We start from the raw sequence: 25,839 nt of genomic DNA on the forward strand, positions 1-25,839 counted from the left end.
AAAAAGCTGTTCCATGCATCTGTGATGGTGCGGTCGGGTGCATCCTTGGGCATAAATCGGCAACTTCTTTGGCCGCGGCAACGGCAGGTAGGAAACAAATAATAATACAAAACATAAACAAACTCTTGCGAACAAAACTGCCATCCGAACCGAACTGAATATAAGGAGATTGAAGGAGGTTTTTCGTTGATCCCGAACATTTCAACTACACAATGCACTTAACTCTTGGCAAGAGATGAAGGGCGTAAGCAAATCTTCAACACAAATAGTGCGATAGCAAAATTTGGATTTCACTCTACTACCTTTTTGCTCTATATCAAGACCACTTTTCTCACTTAGACGTGATCTGCTGGAGTTGAGACGATGGCGTGGACAAGTTGGTGGCAGATGGCGTTTGGTAACATTAAGGAAAGAACAAATAATAAATGAAAAGTTTAAAAACAGAAAAACACGTATTCCGGTGAATAAATATGAATAAAATAAGATGGAAATCAAATGACCATTGCAACCTGATGTATAGCGAAAAGGCGAGTTTCAAAGCATAAATCTTCCTTTAGGACAACGAATGATAGGGAGATCTCTCTCTCTCTCTCTCTCTCTCTCTCTGTCTCTTTCGCTCTCTCACATTCTCTCTCTTGTTGGCTGAACAAGCTCCAAGCTATTTTTTTACTTCGATTTATAGGCGTTTTTTACCCAAAACTACTAGGCGCCTCCATCGAATATTTTTAGTATAAAGTACTAGGCGCCTCCTTCGAATAGATATTAGTATAAAGTACTAGGCGCCTCCATTCAAGTGCAATATTACTCTATTAAAATTCAAATAATACAATTCAATGCCTCAATGTAACATTAAGTGTTGATATATCTAACGAAAATAACTGCCATTCTATTTGTAAAATATTAAAATGTAAAGAAACAATAGTCTTGGAAGAATAATCTGCTATTATAGTTGTTGTCTCCGACCGGAATTGGAATGCTTTCGGGATATAAATAATTGAAATAAATATAAATATTGCAAAGCTCAATAAGTAATCACTTCAACGAGCTTACAAAACTTTGATTATATTCGAATTATTTGCTTGTGCTTTTTACTTTTTGATTGATAGTGAATCGTGTATCCTCTCGATAAAGGCGCCCAGCTTTTACCATGCAGGCCAAAAGTATTGGTCAACTTTTAGTTAACTCCTGTTACCCGATTCTATCATTTTCGGGGAAGGATTTTGACCCCGGTCGGATTACATACTTAGACCGGTTAGTTGTTTTTTTTTACACTTTCGTGTGGCGTCATTGAAGATGAAACTTTATCGTACTGTGCTTGTAATATCAATCATCATAAGGTAGAATATCGGTACAATACAGGGTTTGCGAGGTCTTCTAGAAGCGTGCCCTTTCTGGAATTTTGTTCAAATAGAAGAATCATTTTGCACTAGGATGTTGATTGCGTTCATAGCATTCTTAAAATTGGCATATTGAAAGGGTTGCAAAATGATGTGAATGCAAGTTTTCATATTCCAGATGTAATTTGGAACGTTTTTCTTCTATTCGTATATAAATTTAAATCGTAACAAATCTAAATTTTGGTTGAATCAAAATCAAATATTAACGACTAAAATCAATTACATTTTTTTATTATTAATTAACAACGAGTCTCTCTTTGCTATAACATATTAAGCAAAAAAAACCTCAATAATTCAAATTCTTGAAGTACCTGTCCAAAAATTTGCATACCCTGACTTTCTGCTGAGCATCCATGCCATTCAGCAGCTCTAGTTGTTCGTGAACCGACCTATTAACTTTGCTGGCTAGATGTTGGGATGTTCGTTATCATGCCATGCCAACAATGTGTTGGCTACTTTTGCGTGCGAAATTTAGCTCCTGTCACGAGATTCCTCGACCCCGTGAGGATAGGGAGAGCATTTTTGCAGCGGCGAAGGTGTCTGAGCACAAACCTCAGACGCAGTGATTGTATGTTATTTTTGAGGTTTTGTCGTGTCGTACACATTGCCGGCATACCATTTCCAGCCGGCACAAGGTATACACATGATTAGAGGCTGGTATGCGGGTACACAATGGACATAACTGACCTGTCCAGAAAGGCACGCTACCTGGAAGGTTTTTATCCAAATGCATAAAGCAGCAAACGGTAACAATATATGGGAAAAGTTTTCGGATATGGAATTTATGTTGCTTACTTTTCACACTTTTCTACTCCAACAAGCTCAATGTTTGCCTTACTATCTCTCTGTCTCTCTCTCTTGCTCTCTCTCTCTTCTCTGCTCTCTTTATTTCTCTTCCGGAAGCAAAAACCTCACTGTATGAGCGCTTGTGTTGTGCAACTAGCGGTTAGAATGTCTTATCGAACATGATTTCTTTTCTTTGTTTTATTATTTGACTCTTTCCAATATTCGTTTCCTTCCGTACGATCCAAAAGAACTTAACATTCCATCTTACCATAGGTGGAATTTCGGTTCGTCGGTATTGGTTAATTTCGTTTCTTATCATGGATATTCACCTCCCCTCTCCCCGTGGGCATAGTTGCCTTATTTTCATCTTGGCCGTGCAAATCGAACAAGTGAGCTTCTTCTCTCACCATATACAGCAAGTTCTTGGTTGCTAGTTCCAACATCTCATTCATGCTCACATGGGGGAAAAAGTGAAGCGTTCCATCGCGAGAAGCAAAACCATTTAACTCTTCGTTCGTACGTCCGCAAGACCATACACTATTTTTGCATGCCCTCGTTTCGTTCCCGTCCAAGAAGTGCATTCCCGAGGAACATTCCAAGAGAGCATTGGGTGGACTTCCGAAACATTCCGTCCCCCCTCCCCCCTTCCTCCCCAATTTCTGGCATGCAAGAAGTTCAAATTAAGTTTGCTCATCGTCATCACTTTTTGCCGGAGTGAAGATACTGGGCGGGAGAGATACAGGAACGTATCTACCCGACGTAGGTTTGCCACCTTCGATCATGCTTCCCGAGACAGTGCCGAAAATGAAGACCCAGCCACGTCTGGGTTGAAGTGAGCATCTGGAATGTGTCCCGTTTGCTCCACTAACTTAGCTAAAATAGACAGAAAGTGACAGGAAATTCCACTCGATAAGCTTGTTCCGCTAGATGTAACTATATTCCTTGCTCGAGAAAAAAAATCCCATTTCTTTCGGTAGCGAGCATACTGCTTAAGAAGGACAGATTGACAACGTTGCTGATGTATGTTTAGAATTGGTTGTGCTCCTGAGCGGAACACATATTCCTCCAATATTCCCGAGCATCGTTACGCATTCCGAGCTCAGGGTTACAAAGACAAGTTGTTTAAGTTTGCTGCTTCATTGATTTCATCAAGTTCGTGTACCTGCCCCTCTGACTACCCTTTTTCTCGAAAGCCCCCCCCCCTTATTGCTCTCTATATTCTACCTCAATTCATCTTTGTTGAATCCGGTAGAAACCCCTTTTCTCAAGGCAAGCGAAGAAAAGGATATTCACGAACAAAGGACTACAACAAGCGACTATCTACGGTGTAGTACCCTTTCCGTGGAAACGATTATGCTGGCGAGCAAAAGATAGCTAACAAATGAATGTGGAAAAAAAAACCCTCGCCCGCCAGCTAGTAAAGCGACGGGTTCAGCAGCGAATTAATGATGCGGAAGTCGTAACCGACGGTACGTTGGACGACTTGTTGGAGTTATGATTGATTGTTGATCGCTTACATGCGTGCCACGTGTATGGAGAGCGATGAATTTCAAGTGCCCTAGCACGAAGCGTATTAGAAACGAAGGATACGATTGATTGATATCAAACTCGAATGTGGAGGTTCCCGGTGAGGAACATTGGCGGAACAGGAGCTTCGGTCGGACCGCGCAATCACTAAAAAAAGGAAAATGTTCACCACGGTCGATTTAGCTGGTCTTGTTCGAGCGTATGTTAACACGTTACGGTCTGATGCAGTCACCCCGTGCCCAGTCTATGAACTTGAACTCGCAGTAACTTTAAGAAAATTATGCTCTACGCTGGGTTATGTCATTTCACGCTAGGGATAGGTCTGTAACGTTCATTTGATGTCTGGGTCAACACTTTATTACAGACTCGATCGTATAAACATAAAAAATTCTTATTTCCTTCTTTGTGACCCTAGAAACTCGAAGGTCTTGGCCTACGATTTCTGCTTGCCTTGACTGTTGTTTACCAGCTGGATATTTATTTTACGAGGGAGAATATTATTTTCTACGAGGAGACGATCTGTGGTGTGAAAGACCGTGAGCCACTAGCACTGCACCAATGGGGGGACGCTCAAAATTGCTTATGATAGCGTTAAATTTAATGACAATCAATTATTTACACTTTGTTATACAAATAGTACTACTATACTTATTATTATAACTAATATTTGTGAATAAAAGTAGTTCTTATAAGTTACAAAAAAGAATTAATTCATATCTAAAAATTAGTTTATATCTCAACTCTTCAATCCTCGCATATGTAAACAGTCTGCTCATTTGACATTCCATATCAATGTCACGCGATTCATTATCAATTTTGGTTGATTCTTTAAAGTGGGTTCTTCATCATCCTATCATTTGCATTTCCTTGTAAAAGGATCATTATTTTCATTGATAAATGTTATCGAATAATGTGTAATGGGTGATTTTTTTTAAGTGCGCTGTGTTTAATCTTCCTAATGAAATTGAACCAAAAAATACGCAGAAAACTTATCCTTTAGCATTATTCAATGAAAATTGTTAGATTTTAGGTAAAACGATTTGAGTTTTACTATTTTCTCTTTTACATTGTCCTGCCTATTAGTAGCGAAATTTCTCTCTCCTGTCGTGCTTCATCGCACACAACAAATCAAATGGAAGAAAATAACATTCCACTCTTACTTCTGTTGAAAAACTCTTTCGTCGAACGAAAGAATGTTGAAATTAAACAGGAAAAAGCCTATATATATTTCTCATCATACGGATATCACATACTCTACATGAAAGAATTCCCTTTTTGTTCCTATCATCCCATTCATCCACGAATGGCCGCTATTTCAGTCCATCCTTAAAGCAGTTCAATTCCGTAAGAATAAAACAAAACAAACAAAAAAAAACAATATTTTCTTCTCACAGCTGTTAGAAGTTGCGTTTGATATCGTTAAGATGTTTGAAGAAAACAGAAAGGGGGGACGAAAAGAAAAAAAACTTTTGTACCATTTCCTCCATATTGTGGCTGTCGAGGGTCGACAGTCCGTTTTGCTGTTTAGTCCATTTGGGTTGCACTCTACCATCTCTACCACACAGCGTTGTTATTGTTGTTTTTGTTCGTCTAAGGAGTCGCTCGGGAGATTGGCCACCAAGTGGTACCTGTGGAAAAGCGGATTGGATGGAATATGGCTCTAGCTGTCCTAAAGTTGACTTTCGATCCTAACCGGCAACCTCCTAAGTAGGATATCTCGTTAGCTTTACAAACTGAAACGCAAAACCATGTCGCGTGTTTCATTCGCAAGGGGGAGGAGGGGGGGGAGGAGGTCACAGAGGAGCCCAGTGATCGAAGCTACTTGCATGTGATTCTCGCTCCGCAAAACCAAGTGCGGCCATGGTCAACCACTCGATAAAAAATAGTCGTCAAGACAGAAACTAGCCAGCCCAGTTAGCTCCGCAAAATCGACGCCCACTCCACACGTAGAACGGTGCAAGAGTCCTTCAAGATGGCCCGTACTCTGGGAAAGTGCGATTACTGGCAAAGTGGCTTCGAAAACCCCGGTCCGACCCGTCCGGGAAAAAGACGGAAATTCAATACCGACCACATCTCTATTCGTGAGCATTAAAACGCAAAACCCGCACCATGGTTGTGCAGTTTGCCCATTGCCGATTCACCAACCCGAAAACCGAGGGAGGCGGAGGGGAGGGGGGGGAGGTTGCCTGTGGGGTGGTTTCCTTAAGAAGTAGCAAATTAAAATAGATTGAAACTTTTGACTTTTACCACCGCCGCCATCGTCTTTAGCCCCACCCGCTCCCAACCCGGCGTGCAACATGGCCGACCCCTTTTTGTGCCCCGATCTGGTAGATCAATAATGCTTTTAAACACTTTATACACCACTTACCGATTCGGCTTCATACCGTCAATGGATCCTCGTGGCACCCGCGTTTTAACCTCACCACCTTCCTCCCCCCCCTCCCCACCCCCACTTCCCCACCCCCACTTCCCCACCCAGCAAAATGGTTGCTTCAATCGGCATCTTCGGCACCTTTCGGTACCTCCTCTTACTTGCTGTGTGCTCGAGTAGCAATCGAACTTAAGAGCTGAACCTGTAAAGTGCCTCTTGTGCCTTGGCAGAATAAACTTCCCAGTGTGAACGCCGTTTCGACATTGTCTGTTTTTTTTTGTTGCTCCCTCGACCACTAGAGAACATCCCGCGACATTCAGCATCACCTTTCTATGGACCAGTTAGCTCTTTCTCAGTGTCAGTTGTTTTAGCTTTTCCTTTTTTTTTTGGAAAAATGAATCGATTGTTGTTGCAGCTCTCTAGCAGCCTCTTTATCCTCATCACGCCTGGATCGCTTGGCATTCGTGTATCGTGCTAACAATTTCAAACCGATCGATTGTGGGTGCAGGTGCTTAACGAAACTTGCCGGAAAAAGAGCATATTTTTATTATGTTTTTGTCCCCTTTTCCTTTTTTTTTGGCTTCTTTCTTTCAAACAGTATCGTTAGTCCGCTCTTGTCCCAGAGTATGTGTGTGTGTGGGACCCAAAATTAAATGCCAGCAAAATGCTTATAGTGAATAGAAAAATGAATACAAAATAAATAAAAGGGCCAGAACATGCAACGAAAAAAAAAGAAAAACAAAGCGTAAAACTTCACTGCACCTGAGCCATGCATTTTCCCTTTCAGTTTTCCAAGTTTTTCACTGCACTGTCTCCCGCCCGCCCTTTTTTTTTGCTTCACGCTGATGCGACGATGGTGTTTAGTTTTTCCGTTTGCCGAAAGGATTTTAAATGAACGCCGTTGTTGCCGCTTAGAACGCTAAATTTGCCTTTCTGATAAAGAATAATTTAAATTGCAAAATTTTTATCGTCAGCTGCGTTAAAAGCGTGAGATTTTCTTACGAATTTTTGTTTCGGGCTTTTCTTGTTTTTTTTTTCTTTTGCGAGCGCACACAAATTGGATCGTTGAGGAGGAAATATAATACTTTAACCCGTTTTGGCAGATGTCATCCGATTTGGAGGATAGCTGTGTGATGTATTCAACACACTGGTGTTTAAATATTACTCTCCGTTAAAGGGTGCTAAAACGAAGAAAATAATAACACTTGTGCAACAATGCAACAGGGAAGGTATAAATCTTGTGCGCGGAAGCGAGCATTCGGTGGAAAAACTGTCACCAAAGACCCCTTTTGCCCACATACATTCTACGTGGAAACCTAACTCGTAGCGTACCTTCACATACCCAGTGTTGAGCACTTGTTTCAAAGCTTGTTTTCTGTGAGATAAACAAACATCTTTACTAGCCCGTGAGTGCCAGACGTGGGAAGGGTGAGCAAATGTGCCCGAGTGGTAAATTCGTTTATTTGAGGCAGCTCCACCGTCCACGCCTTCCGTACGAAATGATGGCTTTCGAAAGAAAAACGGGGTGGTCCTTAGCTAAGTCAACAATTTGACACTTTACACGGGCACTCACGCTTACGCTTGCCATTGTTCATCACTTTGCTACCGGAACCGGATGGATCAAGACACCCAACCCACCCGTGTACGTGTACGGCACACGCATGTACAAGAGCTGGGCACGCGTGCCAACACACCATGTGCCAAGGGGGAAGATGGTGCAGACAAACTTAAGCTCACACCCACCTTCCTGACTACCGACGAGACTGTGATGTGACCAACGGAATCCTTCGAAGAAAAGTCGAGTAAAAAGCCCTAAAATAATCACTCGCCCATCTGCGTTACCCTTTCCCGACGGTTCCAATCCAACGTTCGTTCGGTACGTAAACAAAGTCGTCTAGCTTCTCCCATCATTATGACCCAAAACTTCACTTCACTCCACCTAACTTGCCATTTTGCTCGGGCAAGTGTTTGTGTATGAGTGTGTGTGTGTGTGTGTGTGTTTTTTTTTCTTTCTCCATGTGTTGTGCTTGTGAAATACTCTTTGCCAAAAGGAGTCCAGCTTCTGGACGGTAAGCAATGATACATTCGGCGACCCGACAGGTACAAGAGATGATGTAGCTCCTTAGGAAAACTTTCTCAAACCACCGTACCGTATGCTAGGTTGATACGGGTTTTATTTTGACCTGTTTTCGTCTCGCCTAATGTCTCATCCGGTTTGACTTTTATCGTGTTTCTTCCTTATGGAGCATGAAGCGATATCCTGCTCTTCTGGATTATTTCATTCTCACACTCTTCAACGCTTTCGCCACGCACCTCTCATGTGTGGACATTTGTTTTGTTAGAAAATTGATAAAACAAGGGATAATGTTTATACTTCGTGTATGTGTAACTAGAACATCCCACAGCCTATCATGAACTACTGCTAGCAAAATTACATGTTTGATCCTATAATAATTCAATTACGAAGGAATTTTCGTTTTGACTTTTTCATCTCAGGAGTTCTTGAACTGCCATTTCTGAATTTCTTGACACTTTTCTATTCTTAAAAGGCTTATGTTCTGAGTAGGGTCTGGATGAAATTTGGGACCGGTATTTTCGTGTGAAAAACCGGTACTGCTATGGGCCATGGACTTCTCTCCCCATTCCCCAGTGTGATAAGCTAGTTTTGAGGAATGACCTAGGGCAAAGAACGGCTAAGGACGGACACTTTCTTTATGGCTATTTGTCGGAAAACAAGTATCCCATCTCTCTCTCTCTCTATCTCTCTTTCTCTTTTTAACGAGAATGCTTCTGAGCTCATGTCCGATATTTCTGACATCTCTTTATCTCTCTCTTCATGGCTTAACGACCTTAGACGACATTTACTAGACTTTTTTTACCGTGTAGTCAGATAATTGCTACGGAGGAACGGTCTGATTAAGATTTTGTACCGGTATTACCGGGGGAAAACGCCTTATTCTATAAGTGACTTCAAGCACTTCAACAATATTAGTGATCCATTAGAAAAGTCGAATAAATCCAAACAACTGGGACATTGTTCTAACTCCAACTCCAACTCCGACGCTTGGTCTGGCTTCATGGCTTGGGAGATCTAAACCTCATGAAGAAGATAACTTTTCTGAATGGTTTTGTCCTGCCTAAGGTACGGTATGTGGCTTCTGTTTGTGGTACCAGAGTCATAGACATAGCCAAGGTGTCGCTGACTATTGGTTCATTCCTGTGGCAAGGATCCGAAGGCATACGCGTGTCTTGCTCTGGGAGTGTGAAGGACTAAATCTGCATATTCCGACTATCACTACGCAGACACTTCAGGTATCTCGCTGAAAAGGTGTGTCATCGTCGAATCCATGCCTCAGGAAGGTTGTCAGTATACATCCCGGACACAATCCCCAACATTACCTCCCGAGTACTTCCTCGGATATTACTTGAGAGGCTTCCTGACTCCAAGATACAGTAGGAATTCTTTTATTTTTGTAATATTTGGTCAATAAGTTTGGAGATCAAATACCTTGGAGGTTATCAATCAATATGCCTCAATAAGTCTTCTTAAATGAGGATCTATTATATCTAAGCAGGAAAGAGTCTTGTATTACCTCTTTGTGGGTAGAATTTCATGAAAAAGACAAACCAAATTTCGGTAAATATTCGAGTAAAGCTTAAATGCAAAATGAAATCCCATTCGGAACTGCGTGCTAAAAACATGCATACTAACTTTTTAAGGATTTTCACCAAACATTGCATATTAATGCATTCGAGTACATTCGAAGCACAGATATCAACGAGCTAAATGATAAACATGTCATTCGAGAATACTACGAATATTTGCAACTTCCTCCCAACTTTAAAACATCGTTCGCTAGCAAAAAAAAAGAAGGTTGTTTTCCAACTTCCCCCGAGATAGAAATCCTGAGGTGAATCTGCTGCACGATATCATCAAATTTCCCTTTTTTTTATTTCCACTTCCTGTTGGTCCTTTTTTTTTCTTCTTCTTTTGCCTTTCCCAATCACTCGATCCTTTTTCTAAAGACACATCAACTATATAGCTCCTTTCCATGCGCCCATAATGCGCTTCCCTCTATCCAACCGGGTAATCTTGAAGAAATACGAAGAATTGAGGAACAGGTAGCATACAGATGGAAATGAATTTTTATAAATCACTTCACTGGTTGGGCTTTCCTTCACATCGGCGGTTGCAATACCTGTGAGGTTTCGCAGATTGATGGATTTTTCTGGGGCCGGCCCTGTAGCAACACGTAGCAGATCCTTTCGTCCCTTATCCTGTGTTGCTACTACGCCCTTCGTCTTAAAAATCGTTTCACCGTGCATAACTCTCTGACCGGCATTTGGATACAGCCCGAAAGAAGTCGAAGATTTACGCTTCCAGCTGGTACAGGTGTGGTGTGCCCAGCCCACCTTTTGTAACATGTCAGCTACTTTACATTTGATTCCGTACGCTTGTGAGTGGTTTGACTCGTAAACTTACCGCTGTGTCGCTTTTTTCGCTTTTTCCTATTTTTTCTTTTTTTCGTTTTTTGCTTCTCCTCTCGCCGGCGGAACTCCTACAAGGGGCGCAATTCACAAAAACCTACCGGGAAGCACGTTTCACATAAAAAAAACATACAATTCCATCGCTCCAGCTTGCCTTTACATTATATTTTTTTCTTCTTCTTCCAATTCAACGACGAAACCCAACCGTAGATATCGCGAATGGCTTCATCGGATCATCGGATAACGTTTATTTTTATTGCTCGTTCTACTTTTGCATGGTTTCCGCAAAATCGTTTACGAGTTTTGCGACCTCATCATGCACTTTTTTAACACTTGTTTGGACATATCAAAACGGCAGAAAAAATTAATAACTTACATTTTGCACACCACTAGCCGCTTGGCTAATTCAATTTACCATGAAATTTAATGAAATGTTTCACTTGTTGCGTTTGGTGATAATTTTTTTATGCATTCTTGTAGAGATATGAATGCAAATATTGTAGCTTTAATTTCTATCTGAATTATATATAAATTTAAATTTAAAATATTTACACAAAAAACCTATCTAGGTGATAAACATCTTCAAATCATATCGATGAATCTAAAACAAAAATAAAAGCAAAATCTAAGTCATTTTTGGACGCAATTACAAAACGACGATGAAATTTGTAAAACATGCTGTTTATGGCACTACGCAACCGAACAGAAAATCAGTCAACCGGAAATTGAAAATTTCCAGTTATCAGATTAGTTTACAAGCCGAAGAATGTAGCTGGGTTTTCCACCTTACACCACTAAGTGTCGGAAAGCTGTGAAAACTAATTAATGCCTAATCCAGAAATATTTGAGCAATTTATCTCCCAGCGCTCGGGCTTCTTCACTTGACCCGCATTTTCCGAAATGGGAACGATATCGTGAGACGTTCTTCAAATTATCTCACCACACCGTTTCCGCTCCATCTCTACGGTGAGATTGATGTTGGGAGTAGAAGAGCAGTCGTCGGTTTGTTGTATCTGACGGTTTACGGAGGGGTGCAAGAACGCAGGTTCCTGTCCCGAAATCATGCTAATGTTGCGTAACAGACAGTGAGAAATCGAAAGCTTTCGACCACACACACACACACACACCAGCGTCAGTAGGCGATCAGGTTGTCAAGATAATGGGTTCATTGCGTCTAAACTCCGTACCCGGTACTCGGTTATGATTGATATTTATCTCTAAAACAATTCAACGCAGTAAGCGTGAAGCACTTTACCATTTACGGTTTGACAAGCCGATGTCAATCTTCTCACGGTGGAACTTTTACTTCGTTTCTGTAAGTGAAAAGTGTTTTCTTTCGATATGGCTACAATGCTTTTTTCCTTGGTTTTGTTTCTGTCTGTCGGAGAGTAGACAAAGACAAACTTTTGTATTATGTTTTCAAACATTCAGCTGCTGAAAAATACCATGGCAAGGCGACAATAGTTGAGTTATTAACGCTACATCTGATCGACACGCTTCCACAAGTCGCTCATCAATTAACACAAAAAAGGCAAACTTCATCCTCGGCTTCTCAGACCTTAATTATAAGATTGATTGATTAGCCTGTCCAGGGACCAGGCCCGAACCAACCGCTCACAAACCCCCGCCGACTACGTGTCAACGGGATACGAAGAAGGATCGACCTCACGTGACAAGCCAATTAACGATGACAGCCCCAGAATCGACCGCGAGCGCCATGGATGCAACTTTAAAAGTATTCGAAAATCCCTTTCAAGCCACCTTGCGCACCAAATCGTACCGGGCTTGCCTTAAGTGGCGATAGGCGTGGTGCGAACGAGTGCTAAATCTTTTGCTAAATTAGTAGAACGATTCACAACGCTTCGTATCGCATTCATGTGCATCCTAGCGCACGGGAAACTTTTCCCAAACTACTAACTGACTGACTCTCGCGCGGTATGTGTGTGTGTGTGCGGGGGGAAAAAAGCTAAAGAATCCGACGAGAGGTTAACGGTACGGACTACGGTTAAATACATCCACCCAAGGATGCAAACCATCGTACTTGAATGCAAGGCATTCTCGAGCAGGCAATGTATTCCGCGCGTCACCACCCGTAATCGAGTGCGGTGGCTAGGGTTGAGGTTTCGCAAAGGACAGTCGCCTTGCATGTTGCGCTCGGCAGCTACCGGAGAGTCAATTTAGCACCATCAAGGTGCACGGATATTTCACGTAAGGTGGCACTACTCACATCCAATTAACTGCTTTATTCTCATGCTCGTTAGGGAAACCAGTTACTAGTCTGACACTTGCTCTGTTGATTTGTTTCGTGTTTGGATGTACACAAACGAGACACCAGCTGTGATGCAACCTTTGGACACTGTGAGATATGCGAGTATGTCAACCAAGCTTATCACTCAGATGGTCAGAAGCTGGAAAAACTACATCATCGTTATCATCACTACCGCAGTTTTAGACATTAAGATTTGAATATTTAATATTTTCCATGATGTACTGAAGAATTGCTTCGTTGTCTAACCAAAACATCCTTGATCTCTTTCAAACTATCCTTAATTTTTCCTCGAGTTGATGTCTACTAAGTCATCTCTTTATTTGTACTCCTCAATGTTATGTTACCTTCTTTTCTCGTTTTCGCTCCATTCTGGATGGTGCTAATTCAAACAGCCTTGACATCATCAAGGTCCTTGGTGTTTTAGGTGGAGTCCTGGCATTCAATCAATATATTGATACCACCGTCACTAAACCCAGAAGAATTTTTTTGACATGTCAAACGTCTGTCCGAAGATTTCACCGACCTGCGATTGTTGAAATCTCTTTATTGTGGTTCGACCAACTCTGGTTTACGCCTTAGTAATCTGGTTCTCTACCTTCCAATCCTCGAACTTGGATCACACTTGGACCATAAGGATAAGCTACCCTCGGACACTTTCCAAACTTGTGCTCCAGGAACTCTACCTGGGAGCATACTGAGGAGGACGAAGATTCTTTCTATTGCTGTAGTATGCTCCAAGGATAGTATACCCTTGGACACTTATCTAAACTTGTGCCCTAGGGACTCTACCTAGGAGCATACTAAGGATGACGAAGACTTTTTCTATTGCTGTAGTATGATCCAAGGATAAGATACCCTCGGATACTTTCCAAACGTGTGCTCCAGGAATTCTACCTGTAAGCATACTGAGGAGGACGAAAACTCTTTCTATTACTGTAGTATGCTCCAAAGATAAGATACCCTCCGACACTTTCCAAACATGTGCTCCAGGAACTCTTCCTGGGAGTATATTAAGGAGGACGAAGACACTCAATCTTTCCTCTGCATCAGTACTCCGTATGGGATCTTGTTGTTCAAAAACATATATAAAATATATCTCTGGATCTTCTGGACGACAGATACTGGTTGGTAATGACCCTTCAAAGCCATCGTCAATTTACGGAAGATGACTCCACGGCTATTTTTGCATCCGGAATTCTCTGAATCATAATCTGATGAAGGGTTTTGTTAGTGATGCTGGTCTAAATTTTTAAAAATCGCTTAATAATGGATCACTATTCTCAGACAAGGATTGGTTGTAGAAATGGAGCTAATGTTTGCTCAAAAATATGATTATGAATTAATAAACTACTAATAAATGAACTTACGAGATTTGCATCAACAAATAATTAAACGCCATTTTCATCTATTATTCAGAAGCGCTCATTTTGTTTTCCTAATCCAAGTTATGCTATCCACTCATCAAATTTGTGGTGACAAAATTATTTATCACCGTGTTTCGTGGATCATCTTTTCGCATTTTCAAAGCCAATCCCTTTCTCTTAAAAGCCATGAAAAGTGTGTTTTCCACAAATTTAGTTGCACTTTTTTGTTGTTGTTATTTTTTTGCTGTCGCCACAATTTTCTCACCACCGTGAACCGCAAAACTTAGAGCCCTGTAAATGGTTCAGTTAAATGAATGCGCACAGTTTGATGTGGTGCAAAGTTTGATCGTTTAGCGAAGGACAAAAGGAAGCCAACGGGAAATAGCAGAGAAAAAAACGTAAAAGAATAAAATAAAGCAAAACTCAACAACGAACGCTAAGGGCTATTAGGGGAGCAATTATTCTTAATATCATTTCTGCACGGAATTTGTACGCCGGTACCATCCTCATCGTCACCACCTTGTGCCTTGTTGCGAGAAGAATACTTCCCGTAGGGGGAGGGGAGGGAGTGAAAGCATTGAAACCTTAAGAGGACTCACACATACAAAAAATGTCGTGACGATGCTTCACTTACCCCGAAAACGACGAATACGTACTTTTGAAAAATAAAAAAAAATACAAGAAAAGAACTGTAAAATAAAAAGTCCAACCTTTTGCATGATGAATCACATCGAAGACAAGAGAAATCACGGTGCTTCACATTGAGTTAGGCTCATGCACGGATTATACTCATGACAGCTCGCAAACATCATCCTTTTCCTGGTGCTGCTGTGAATGTTTCTCGTACGTTCCAGTGTCACTGTATGTTAACGAATTTCCACCGTTTAGCGGCACGTTTTCAATGCCGGAATTCGAACCGTCATGCGAACGTGCCAGGGAAAGAAATCCTACCATAACGGGCATACACACACACAGTATGCTATACGTATGTGGATACACACACACATGGACACACACACAAGGGAGCAAACGTGTTTCCATAACCTCAATTTCCGTTTTCTTTTTCCGAGCTCTATCTTCGTTTCCACTCGCAACTGTTTGCGCTAGCACCCCGTATAAAATAGCAAAATAGCTGTAGAATGAAAGGTATACAGGGTGAAGACTACAGTTTGGAGGCACAGAACTAAGCCGCAGGCGTTGGTACGCAGCTAGTTGCTCGAAATGGAAGAAAAACAGATCATAATTAGGTTCGACGTTTGGTAAACGGGTGTGGTGGTGGGCAATTTCCGGGGTCATGTCGTAGGAAGCATACACCGAATACGGCAAAACCTTCAAGCTACACCGCTTTCCCGCTGCGCTTACTTGCCGTGTTAAAACGTCTACCCTTTTTTTCGGGAAAACATGCCGCGTGCCTCCCACCCATTTCCCGAAACAGGTGTATCCATACGAATGCTGTTCTCGTGTGGATCGACATGTGCCTGTTTGTATGCATTTATGTTTTTAAGTTTTGGATGTGGCTATTTATATCCTACCGGAAAATTTTGCAACCAAGCGCAGAAAGGAAAGTGGCCGCTATAGTAATAAAATTTAAACATAAAAACCAAACATCCCATTGAGTTGGATTGTATAACCGATGTTGATGCTGTGATCAACGTATTTAACCGAAATGCGTGCGTTGAAATAATTTGCAAAAACAAACGCAATGTAAAGCGTTATCGTTAGTGCTAGAAGTTTAGGTTTTATTTTCAATTTACCTTCCTGCTTTTGAACCACAACAAATTTGTAGAATACCTTCATTTGTAAGAATTGTTCATTTGTTCATTTGTAAGAATACCTATCGAACAATTACAAAAGGATTGTTTTCCAAGGAAAGGACTGACTATCCGGCTACGGGGTATAAATAAGTCTAGTAAAGCAGAATTGATACGCGTGATTTTAGAGGTCGTTAAGCCATGAAAAAGAAGAAGAAGAAGAAAACAGAAAATATCGCAAGTTCATTTAATAAAAATTAAGTCAGGTACTAGGCGTCTCCATGAGTAGATGTCGTCAGATACTAGGCGTCTCCATTATTAGATATTTTTATTAAAACTCTTTTTGATCAGACTTCAAATAAAAAAGTTATACTGAGTTCTTTTCTAACATCCAATATTTGCAATGGAATATGAAATTGACGTATTGAATAGCTATTTAAAAATTAAATTAAATTAATTTTGAACAAGTATGTGCTTTCAGTTTTTGGTATCCTAAAACCTTTCATTCGAATTACGATGGTATCGGATACTTTTAAAAGACTTTTTTTTGGAGTTGTTACGCGGATTTGTCTTTAGCGCAAGAAACTGTAATACAACATTTCTAGTAAACGGCCGACCCAGTTGGAAATTGCTTCCTATCTTTTTTGTGTAAAAAGACTATCCAAAAAACAACAGATATACTGTCCCAAAAAACAAAATCTACAAACTTCAACAAACTGTAATTATTATCACCTCAAGCATCGAGCTTAGCGTAGAAAAATTTTGGTGAAACGAAAATGGCTCGAAAAGACTCATTTATTTCAGTTTTTCAAGCATACTCATGCAGCCGCAATCGTTTGCACATTCTACCAGTATGCCAACTGTTTCAGACTGACAGATCCGTGGTCAGACACGGATGGAATTAGAAGGATTGCTTTTGCGTGCGCTTTTCCGCCGGAGCGAAAATTTATATATCGACTAACATAACTGTCACATCGGTTCCAAGCATGATAGAAGCGATGGATGACGAGACAGGGCATTATTGTAGCAGACGTAGTGGCCCTTTTCGTTGGCCCATTCGATCTCATCGCGATCGTTAAGAATGAGGGTAATGTTTATGCAATCGTTTCCTGGTGCTTACAGTGAAGCGCTAAAAGGACAAAAAATGTTGTTGTTTTGCCAGTGCCAGAGACCAAACCAAGCATTCATGGTGAAACAGATCTGACTGATGCAACAACTCTGACTGGTTCATTTGCCGCCGTTGCTTATTTGGTTTTTGTCGTGATGTTCCGAAATAGTGGAAAGAATCGTAGCACAATATGAGAGAGTTATCAGCAGAACTTCCGAACCATTCGTAATAATTTTGGTAGTGAAGTGATGTGCCTACAACCCGGACGCAGTTGTTTAAAAATGCACGAATTATAGTTCAAGAGGAAATTGTAAAATGCACTCCTTCCACATCTCTTTCTCTCCTATTCTCCCTTTCTGTCTATTTCATCACCATTCGTCTGTATTGTAAAAACAACTGAAAACTGTAACGTGCATTGTAAACGACTTATTTATGTGCAGTGTTGTTTTGCTTCCCACACATACATATAAAACACAAACGATTCTATTGTGTTTCGCTCTATCTCGACGCTAATCTCTCCGTAAAATGTCACCCAATGGCCACCGAGGGAGTACTTTTTCAGCGCACAGTCTAGTTTGCCGATAAATGTGACCCACATCGTAACAGGAATGTTGGGCTTATGAATATTTTTCCTCATCGATGCAAAACTTTACGCTTCTGACGCTGGAATGCAACCATTCCGTAAAAAAGGGATCATTGAAGAGCTTCTCAACAAAAATATAGCTAGACAGGATAACAATAAAATCGGACATATTTTTAACATTAATCATTATCTTTTCATGTATGCTTTTAATCGTGTCGAAATCGACGGATGATAAAGGTTCATGCCCATTTTCTAGCGTGCTAAAATTGAAGGTTTTATTGAAGATATTAAAATCAAGATTTTAAAATATGCGATCTTCAGCTAGTATGAAATATTTATTCTAATTTTTCCATTCTTGCCTTAAAATGAAATCGTTTGACGATGTCTTGTGCTATCTACTGAAGGAATGCCGAATGCTACTCTGGCTTCAGCCTTTCAGCAACAACCTGAGGCTTTTAGAGATGTCTACCAGCGATGCTTCGATCCTGGGACTTTCCCAGATCGTTGGAAGCACTAGCGTCTTGTGCTAATACCGAAGCGTGGTAGAGTTTCTGGGAGTCCGGGTTCCAAGCGTCCGATCTGCCTGATGGATGGCCCAGGTAAAAGATTACCGGATTACTGACTACTGAGCGTCACTTTGGATTTCGACCAGTGACGGCTGGAGTTCCGCACGGTTTAGTCATCGGACTCACTCTGTGGAACCTAATGTACGACAGAATTCTTCGATTACTGTTGCCGTATGGAGCTGTCACGATTTGGTGCTCAAAATAGAGGAATCAACCATTTCGGAAGTGGAGCGCACAATCGAGCAGTCAACTTTTAAAATCGAAGAGTGGATGCGAGAGGTCAGGCTTGAGCTGGCACATGAGAACACCGAATAATTCATGATAAGCTCGCATCGCACAAGGCAGCAGACTAGTGTCTAAGTTGGAGACGCCCTTATCCACTCCAAGGAGATGATCTCCTATTTGAGTGTTGTCATTGAAGATCACCTCAGTTTTAATCCACATCTGAATGAAGTATTGGAGAGGTCGACACTATTCTTGAATACTGGGTTACAGAGGGAGGAGTGTCGTTCCAACAATGGAAACGGGAGTGGACTGCAATCTCACAAAATGTGTGGACTCGTCTACTGATTCGTGACGTGCTCTTGTGGATCTCACGCCGTTTTGGGGAAGTTGAGGCTTTTTCCAGGATCACCTTGTGGAGATGAAGCTTATCGAGAAGTCGCAGTTCGCCGAGTCTCCTGATGTGTGAGAGACACCAACGCACGTGTTCTTCGAGTGTCCACGCTTCATGGCAGCTCGCTGTCGTATGTGTGAACAGGTGACTGCATGAATGACAGTTTCAAATATCACCTCCTCATGTTCTTCAGCCGTGAGACCTGGAACTCAATTTTGAAGAGGCAATCAGGACCGTTATGGCTCTTCCACAGTAGCCTACGTATTCGCATCAAAAGAGAAGGTACTGAAGCCGGTTCAGGCTATCATCAGTAAACTGTAGAGATACTCCTCTGGAGTACTCATGAAGGCAGTACGTCACCAAAGTACCTGGAGTCTCATTAGCTCAAAACAGCACTTATACGTCTATACCAACACTCTGAAACTAATACCCTAGTTGGTGATCTTGGAGTAATGGTAAAGGTACATGGTGGTTTTAGACAGTAAGAATCCGACAGTACCCAGACAGTAGTCCCGTTGTCTAGCAGCATAATACTTGGTCTTTATGAAAGGTTTCGAACGCGGCCTCAACAAAAACGCCACAAAATGGTCACCAATACCTTAGAGGTCGTTTTTTCCAAAAGGAAAGTCTTATCATAAGGTTATAATTCTAAGGTATGGAAGTCACGAACTATTAATACGCTACATAAAGAAAAAAGATGTAACTTCCAAAAAAAGGATAGACAATTTTTTTTGCAACTCTAATGCTCTATTAAAACCCCCCAATCGATCGAAAGCAAATATCACCGTAAAGCATGGAAAGCATCATTTGAACATCACATTATGGATGGAAAGAAGCATCATTGTTTAATCCCGGCATCATTTCATGCATTTCACCACAGATGGTAGATGGTGGGGCATTCTGCTCAATGTTGCGTATTCCAGGTGGTCTATGTCACCGGAGCGAATTAAAGGATTATGAGCATGAAAATTCACATTAATAATTTTTTATTACTATAATTGCACCCCAAAGAATTCAACCCCATCCGGTGCTGGACGGGTTTTGTTATTTTGCTTCCTATTTCTCGCTTTACTTTCCCGTAGCGAGACACGATAATTTTGCCGATGGCTATAGGCGCCCGGACGCGCGTACCGATGGGGACATCGGTACCATCAATTCATCTCACCTTCCTGTTTCTGTTTTACTGCCTATCGTAAAACAGATAAAAGTAAACACGGCGAACGAGCGGATTTTTGCTACAAGCGGCGGATCAAGAGGACGACACCGAAAGCAATATTGCGATAATGTGTGAGATGCCCGTTCCATCGGGTATCTCGGGCCTTTTTTTTGCTCTCCCTCCCCCCTTTTCAATGTTTGATTTTCAGCATCACCATCATCATTACCCGCGTATCGTTGATAGCTGTACAGCTCAGCTCTTCTCGTACGGGGGACATCATTTTTCTGTTATTATTTCCTCTCTCTCTCTCTCTCTCTCTCTCTCTCTCTCTCTCTCTTGGCTGCTTTTTTTATAGCTGCACTTGTTTTGCAGTTCAACTGAATGGTTGACGGCACTTTTATCTACATCCTTTGAAGCCCACACGGTCGCAATCAATAGATGCACTTTTCGTGTAGTTTTGCCTACTCGTCTACCTTTTTCTTTTTTCCTTTTTTTTTTTGTTAGCCGGTTTAATTTCAAAAGAAACGCCACCACACGTACACACGGAAGAAAGGCGATCCGGTACGCTCATAATAATGATTGCATGCCCTGAATGCGATCAACCATAACACGAAGCGTATTAGACTGGCCGGAGTCAATCCGGCACCGGTGTTTAGCAACGTAGTGTGACGCTACAGTGAGAGCAGAAGAAGAAGCAGAAAAAACCCTTGCTTCCACGCATATGCATACACCTTTTTCTGTTTTTTTGCTCGATCGATGCAATGAAGAACATTAAAGAATTGGCATCGGGAAGCATTATGGCAGGTAGTGCTGCAACTCCCAAGCTGCAAATAGTGATTAAGAGGGAAATCCGGGCGAAAAAAAACATTGATATCGGAAGTGTTTTCCTCCTTCTCTCTCTTTCCCTTTTATTCCCCAAACCCTGATTGTTGATGAGGCAAAAACAAAAAAAAACAAAACATACCTTTTTTACGCATGCTTTCACATGCTTCAGTAGGCGTTGAAAATGGTTGTTTTTTTGTTTGGAAATCAATAGCATCAATATTAAAGCCTTTCCCACTTCTGTTCACGGGCGGTGCATTTACGGTGAACATGGTATAATGATTTGCATGCCAAAAGGAATGTAACTTTCATTTGATGCTGCTTCATAAAACATGAGGCTGACATGTTGAACGATTTGTGTGGAAAAAAATATAAATGGGAGAATTTTTCAATGTATTTATTTTGAAGTTACTATTATTTTTATTCATTAGAGGCTTCCGTTAAAGGACGAATACTTAAATGACTTAAAATCAGCTTAAAAATTTCACCAATTAATTTCCAAGCAAATTATTTGAATTTGTTAATATGTAGCGAAAAGACAAAAAAATAAAACTGGAAACAGAAAAATAGGCTAGAAATCGATTTTCCAGCAAAAAAATGTATTTTACAGCGACTAGCAAGATGGTTGCAGGGTGGTACTTAACAATGGCGATACTGTTTGCAGTGATTATTCCCTACGAAGCTTATGATAAGTTTTGCTGCAGTGATGGCTTTTTGTTTGTAATTCATCGCATTTCATCCCATAAATCCCCTCCCAACCCTATCCTCCTTCCCTTCCCAATACCATTCACCCACCCCCCGTGTTGGTCAGAAAATGTTGATTTCACGAGCGGACATTTTGATTCATTGTGCAAATGTTTGACTTTCATTTAGTAGCCGTACCGTACCATTCCGCACCAAAACTTTCCCGGTTTTTTTGTTTTGTTGCGCCATGTTTAGCGTCCGAAAAAACCCTTTTTACCCATGGCAATGGTTTCGATCGATGTGCATTGAAAAACCCCCCGGTTTGGCATAACCAGGGTGGTACTAACATTGTACGAATTTCTACCTCTATTTACAGAATGGCACCGGACGCTAGCGCTGCGATTGACAAACATGAACGTCCCGGAGGTGGTTGACTATCGTGATACGATAACACTGTCCTGCAGCTACGATCTCGGCGCCCACCAATTAAACTCCGTCAAATGGTACAAGGGCAATAAGGAGTTTTACAGGTACGTTATCATCAGCTCGAGACTAATCCAACCTGACAACAACAGCAAAAAAAATAGAGGAAAGCTATTTGCTGCATATCTATTTTTTCGCATTACTTTGAAACGCTAAAGGTTAAAAATAGTGCATGAAACGACGTGTTCATACACAACCACTATTACGCTCGAGCAATGCTCGGAGTGGGATTGGGGGAGAAAAAAATAAAATTTCATCGCACGGTCCCATATGAAGTACAGGCAGAGGCACTGGTACAGGTTCGGAGGTTCTTAAATGTATCCCGAACGCTGACGGTTCAATTTTGTGGCAGCTACACTGATGCGGCATCTAGTAAAACACCCCTACCCCCCCACCCCCACCTCATACTGCGGAAAGAAGAAACAGATAAAGGAAACAGGATGGATCATCAAAATGAGTTCGTTTCACGAAGCGTGTCAGATTGCAGCCAGGGATTTGCTTGGTTTTTTTTCAGGACTGGTATTTGTTTATTCCTTTACCAGACCCGCTTTTGCGCTTCTCCAGATGTCCACCGGCAGGCTCGGGTTGGCATACTGTTTTGCCGTTTGCCTTTACCGTCGACCCACTGCAAACTTCATACCTAGAATAATAACAAAAAAAAAAACCCGCTTCGATCAGTGATGACTGAGCTTGCACCTGAAATTGCGCCCGTACCGTGTATTGCTGGTCTTCTCTGCCTGGTGAGCCGATTGAGTTTGCTCATCGACCGTGCAAGCCTTCCCATTTCTTTGCGCATCGGGGCGCTTGGTGGTGATCCTCCTCACGGTATCCATTACATTTATTGCCATCGTTGGTCAGCGTCAGATGGCAAACAGGCGGGAAGAAAACTCGGCACGATAATGAACGTGACGTTGGAGATCTGATTGAATCATTTACTCGTCCTCGCTGGTACGGCCAACGACGCCATACTGGTAACAACGTTTTACACCATGTTTCATTTCGTATTCCTCGAACTAGTTGTAGTTCAACTAGTCCTAGTAAGCTCTTAAAACGGACGACAAAGTTAGTTGTGATGAAAATCAATTTACATGTTTGGTAGATGTCTCACAGTAAGACTACTCGAAATAGATGAATATATCATTTTCAATATTATCAACACCGACATAAACCTTATTCTTTACTTTTAGTAAGTAGACTTATTGTTAAGTCACCCAAGAAAATTTCTTTTATGGAGAATTATGAGAATTCAGACTATGATACTTTTTTTAATTACCTGGTCTATTGAGATCGGCAATATCTGAGCAGTTGCCAATATCTCAGATGGAGTGACTGAAGGTGCTATTGACTTTTTCCTCTCCTGATACTACTGGCATGCAACTACTGGCGTGAAGTTCAGGTACTTTACGTCCTATACCATAAGTGAAAAATGTTGAAGAATCCAAGTCCCAATAAACACTGACGACGCAGGTCCTTCTGTAGTTGACTACACGAAAAGAAATATTCTTTCTATCAAGGCTTGTGCTGATTTTGAGTTCTATTACAAGATGTATTTCCCAAGCTCCTGCCTTCAATTCCTGTCAAGAAGTATCTTAGTCCGTTTGGTCCATTATGCCCAAAGAGATATCTGGATGAAAAGGAGCTTCTTCAATTGTTTTGCTTCTTCGATGTCTCATGCTAAAACGAGTCCACTCCCGTAATCCAATAGTTTATTCCTATTCCTTTGCCAATCAGCGAGGGTTTCGAGTCCTTTTAATCAAGGACCTTGAGATTTGGTTCAACAATGTCCTCAGTTTTCGCTATCACATCGATTCGGTCGTTATCTCAGTCGTCGTCGAATTCTTGGAGTCTTGAGCATTACCTGTGATTTTAAGGACCCTTTGTGTATCCTCCCCTTTGTTCAGGTCTTCTTCTCCTTCTTCTTTTTCTTTGTCGAGGTGTCTCACGATATGGCACAAAAGTCCAGCTTCCTGGGCCCTCCTGCGCTACTTCGTGAGTTTGTATACACAAGAACCGCTAGGTATGTGGACCGACAATTAAAGGTCATATGTCCCCATTGGTCAGGTCGAGGCCTTAGTATGCTTCAGCAATCTGGTCTCTGACTGCTAGAATCCACATCGATCTTGTCGAACAGATACAGAGGTAGTTCACCAGATATGGTGAACTTTTCTCTGTTCTACACGACTATATGTCCAGGTGTCCAGGTGTTTGGGCCTAGAAACCTTAAAATTCTGCAGTTCTATTGCTCAATCTTCCCTAATTGCTGGTATCCTGTTGAACTGCACATACGCTCCTCCTACCACCTTTCTCCGTCATCCTATAGTGCTCGTCTCCGATCATCTCTTTAACTTCTTTTCATCTTTCCTTCCTTTTCGCAGTAGCCTTAGTTTAGGATAGTTTCTAAGCCGAGTTCTTTAAGTCATTCTTTTTAATTATCATTAGTTTAGGGTGCATAAATAGCTATAAGTCATGTTTGTGTAGCAGTCTTGCAGAGAAGCAAATAAAGGGATACTAATAATAATAATAATAAGAATAAGACCACCATTATGTCATTGGAGGCACCCAACGATACACTTGAACTTAGACATATACAATATGTCAATATTTGGTCAATATTCAATAAAATGCTTTCAGAAAGTTGTAAAAATAATTACAATGCGCTTGATTTTTGACCTTTTTTCACCATCAGGTACGCTCCAATGCTGTTTCCAAAGGTGACGACCTATCCGGTAGAAGGTATCGTCATTGCAACCGATCGGCCAACAATCTGCAACCAATATCTTTGCTCGATCCGGTTAACCGAGCTGCAGCGTTCCTCGAGTGGTGAGTTCCGGTGCGAAATATCAGGTGACGCACCGGAGTTCAAGCTGGCAAACGGGACGCGTAACATGACGGTTGAGGTGTTACCCCAGGACGATCCCACCATCAGCGGGCTGAGTGCCAGCTATTTACCGAACGAGCTCATCGTCGCCAACTGTACCTCCGATCGGTCCAGTCTCGCCACTCGGCTCCTGTGGTTCATCAACGGCCGCACAGTAAGTAGCACCATTACAATATGCTCAACGGTTCAACAAAGCTGACAATTAAAATCACGCAAACACCCATCCCCGCCCGGGGGGGATTCTCGTGGCTTGTTTGGAATGCCCATATGCATAAGTGTGTATGGGTGTGTGTGGGTGAGAGTCGATTATCCTGCAAAAACGAGAGTTAGGGTGTGAAAATCGATCCTTCAATCAATGGATCGGTGAAGAACGTAACGGTTCATTGATAATGGGGGAGTGCAATCGTAACGTCCCTTTCCCGACACCATCCAAAAATGGATGTCGACCAACAAACGTATCTGAAAGTAATGCGAAAGCACAGCGTGACATGTTGTTCTCGTTTAAACTCTATTTTTGTACACCGACTCTTTAATCCCTTTGTTACTTATCTGATCATGGAACAGTCATGAATCGTACGTGAAACACCGAAACAGATTATCTTTGTCCGTTTTGTTTCTGCTCCCCTGTGGGCTGCGCTTGTATTACTTATACCCGGGTTTGCAATACATTTTTATATTTTACCTTTTGAAAATTCGCACATTGTTCATGCCCTGACCATGGTACACCAGATTATGACATGAGAAAAAAAGACGCATAAAAATTGATGTTTGAACCAGTTTAATTTTTTTAAAACAGGTGCAATTGTTTTACAAGAATAAATTATTCTTCAATTATTAGCACTGAGCTTAAAAGAAAAAATAGAAGTTATGCACATTTTTCCTGACTTGTTTACGGTTAAATTGTAATGACAACATATCACACATAGCAGTAATGCGAGTCACCGGTCAGTGAAAATGGCCGCTTCTTTTGGAAAGTCCAAACCCTAAACC

At 41.5% G+C, this 25,839-nt stretch overlaps 1 protein-coding gene across 8 annotated transcripts in view; it reads left to right on the top strand.

The window, feature by feature from the left end:
* LOC125773235 (uncharacterized) overlaps window positions 1–25,839 on the top strand; it is a 51,996-nt gene that overhangs the window by 14,921 nt on the left and 11,236 nt on the right. For all 8 annotated transcript variants that reach the window (XM_049444314.1, XM_049444313.1, XM_049444312.1 and 5 more), the window contains exons 3-4: window positions 21,865–22,018; window positions 24,658–25,003. In XM_049444314.1, coding sequence (XP_049300271.1) covers window positions 21,865–22,018; window positions 24,658–25,003 — 500 coding nt within the window. The remainder of the gene's footprint in view (window positions 1–21,864; window positions 22,019–24,657; window positions 25,004–25,839) is intronic.

The sequence above is a fragment of the Anopheles funestus genome, chromosome X, assembly GCF_943734845.2.
Source record: "Anopheles funestus chromosome X, idAnoFuneDA-416_04, whole genome shotgun sequence".
Lineage (NCBI taxonomy): Eukaryota > Metazoa > Arthropoda > Insecta > Diptera > Culicidae > Anopheles > Anopheles funestus.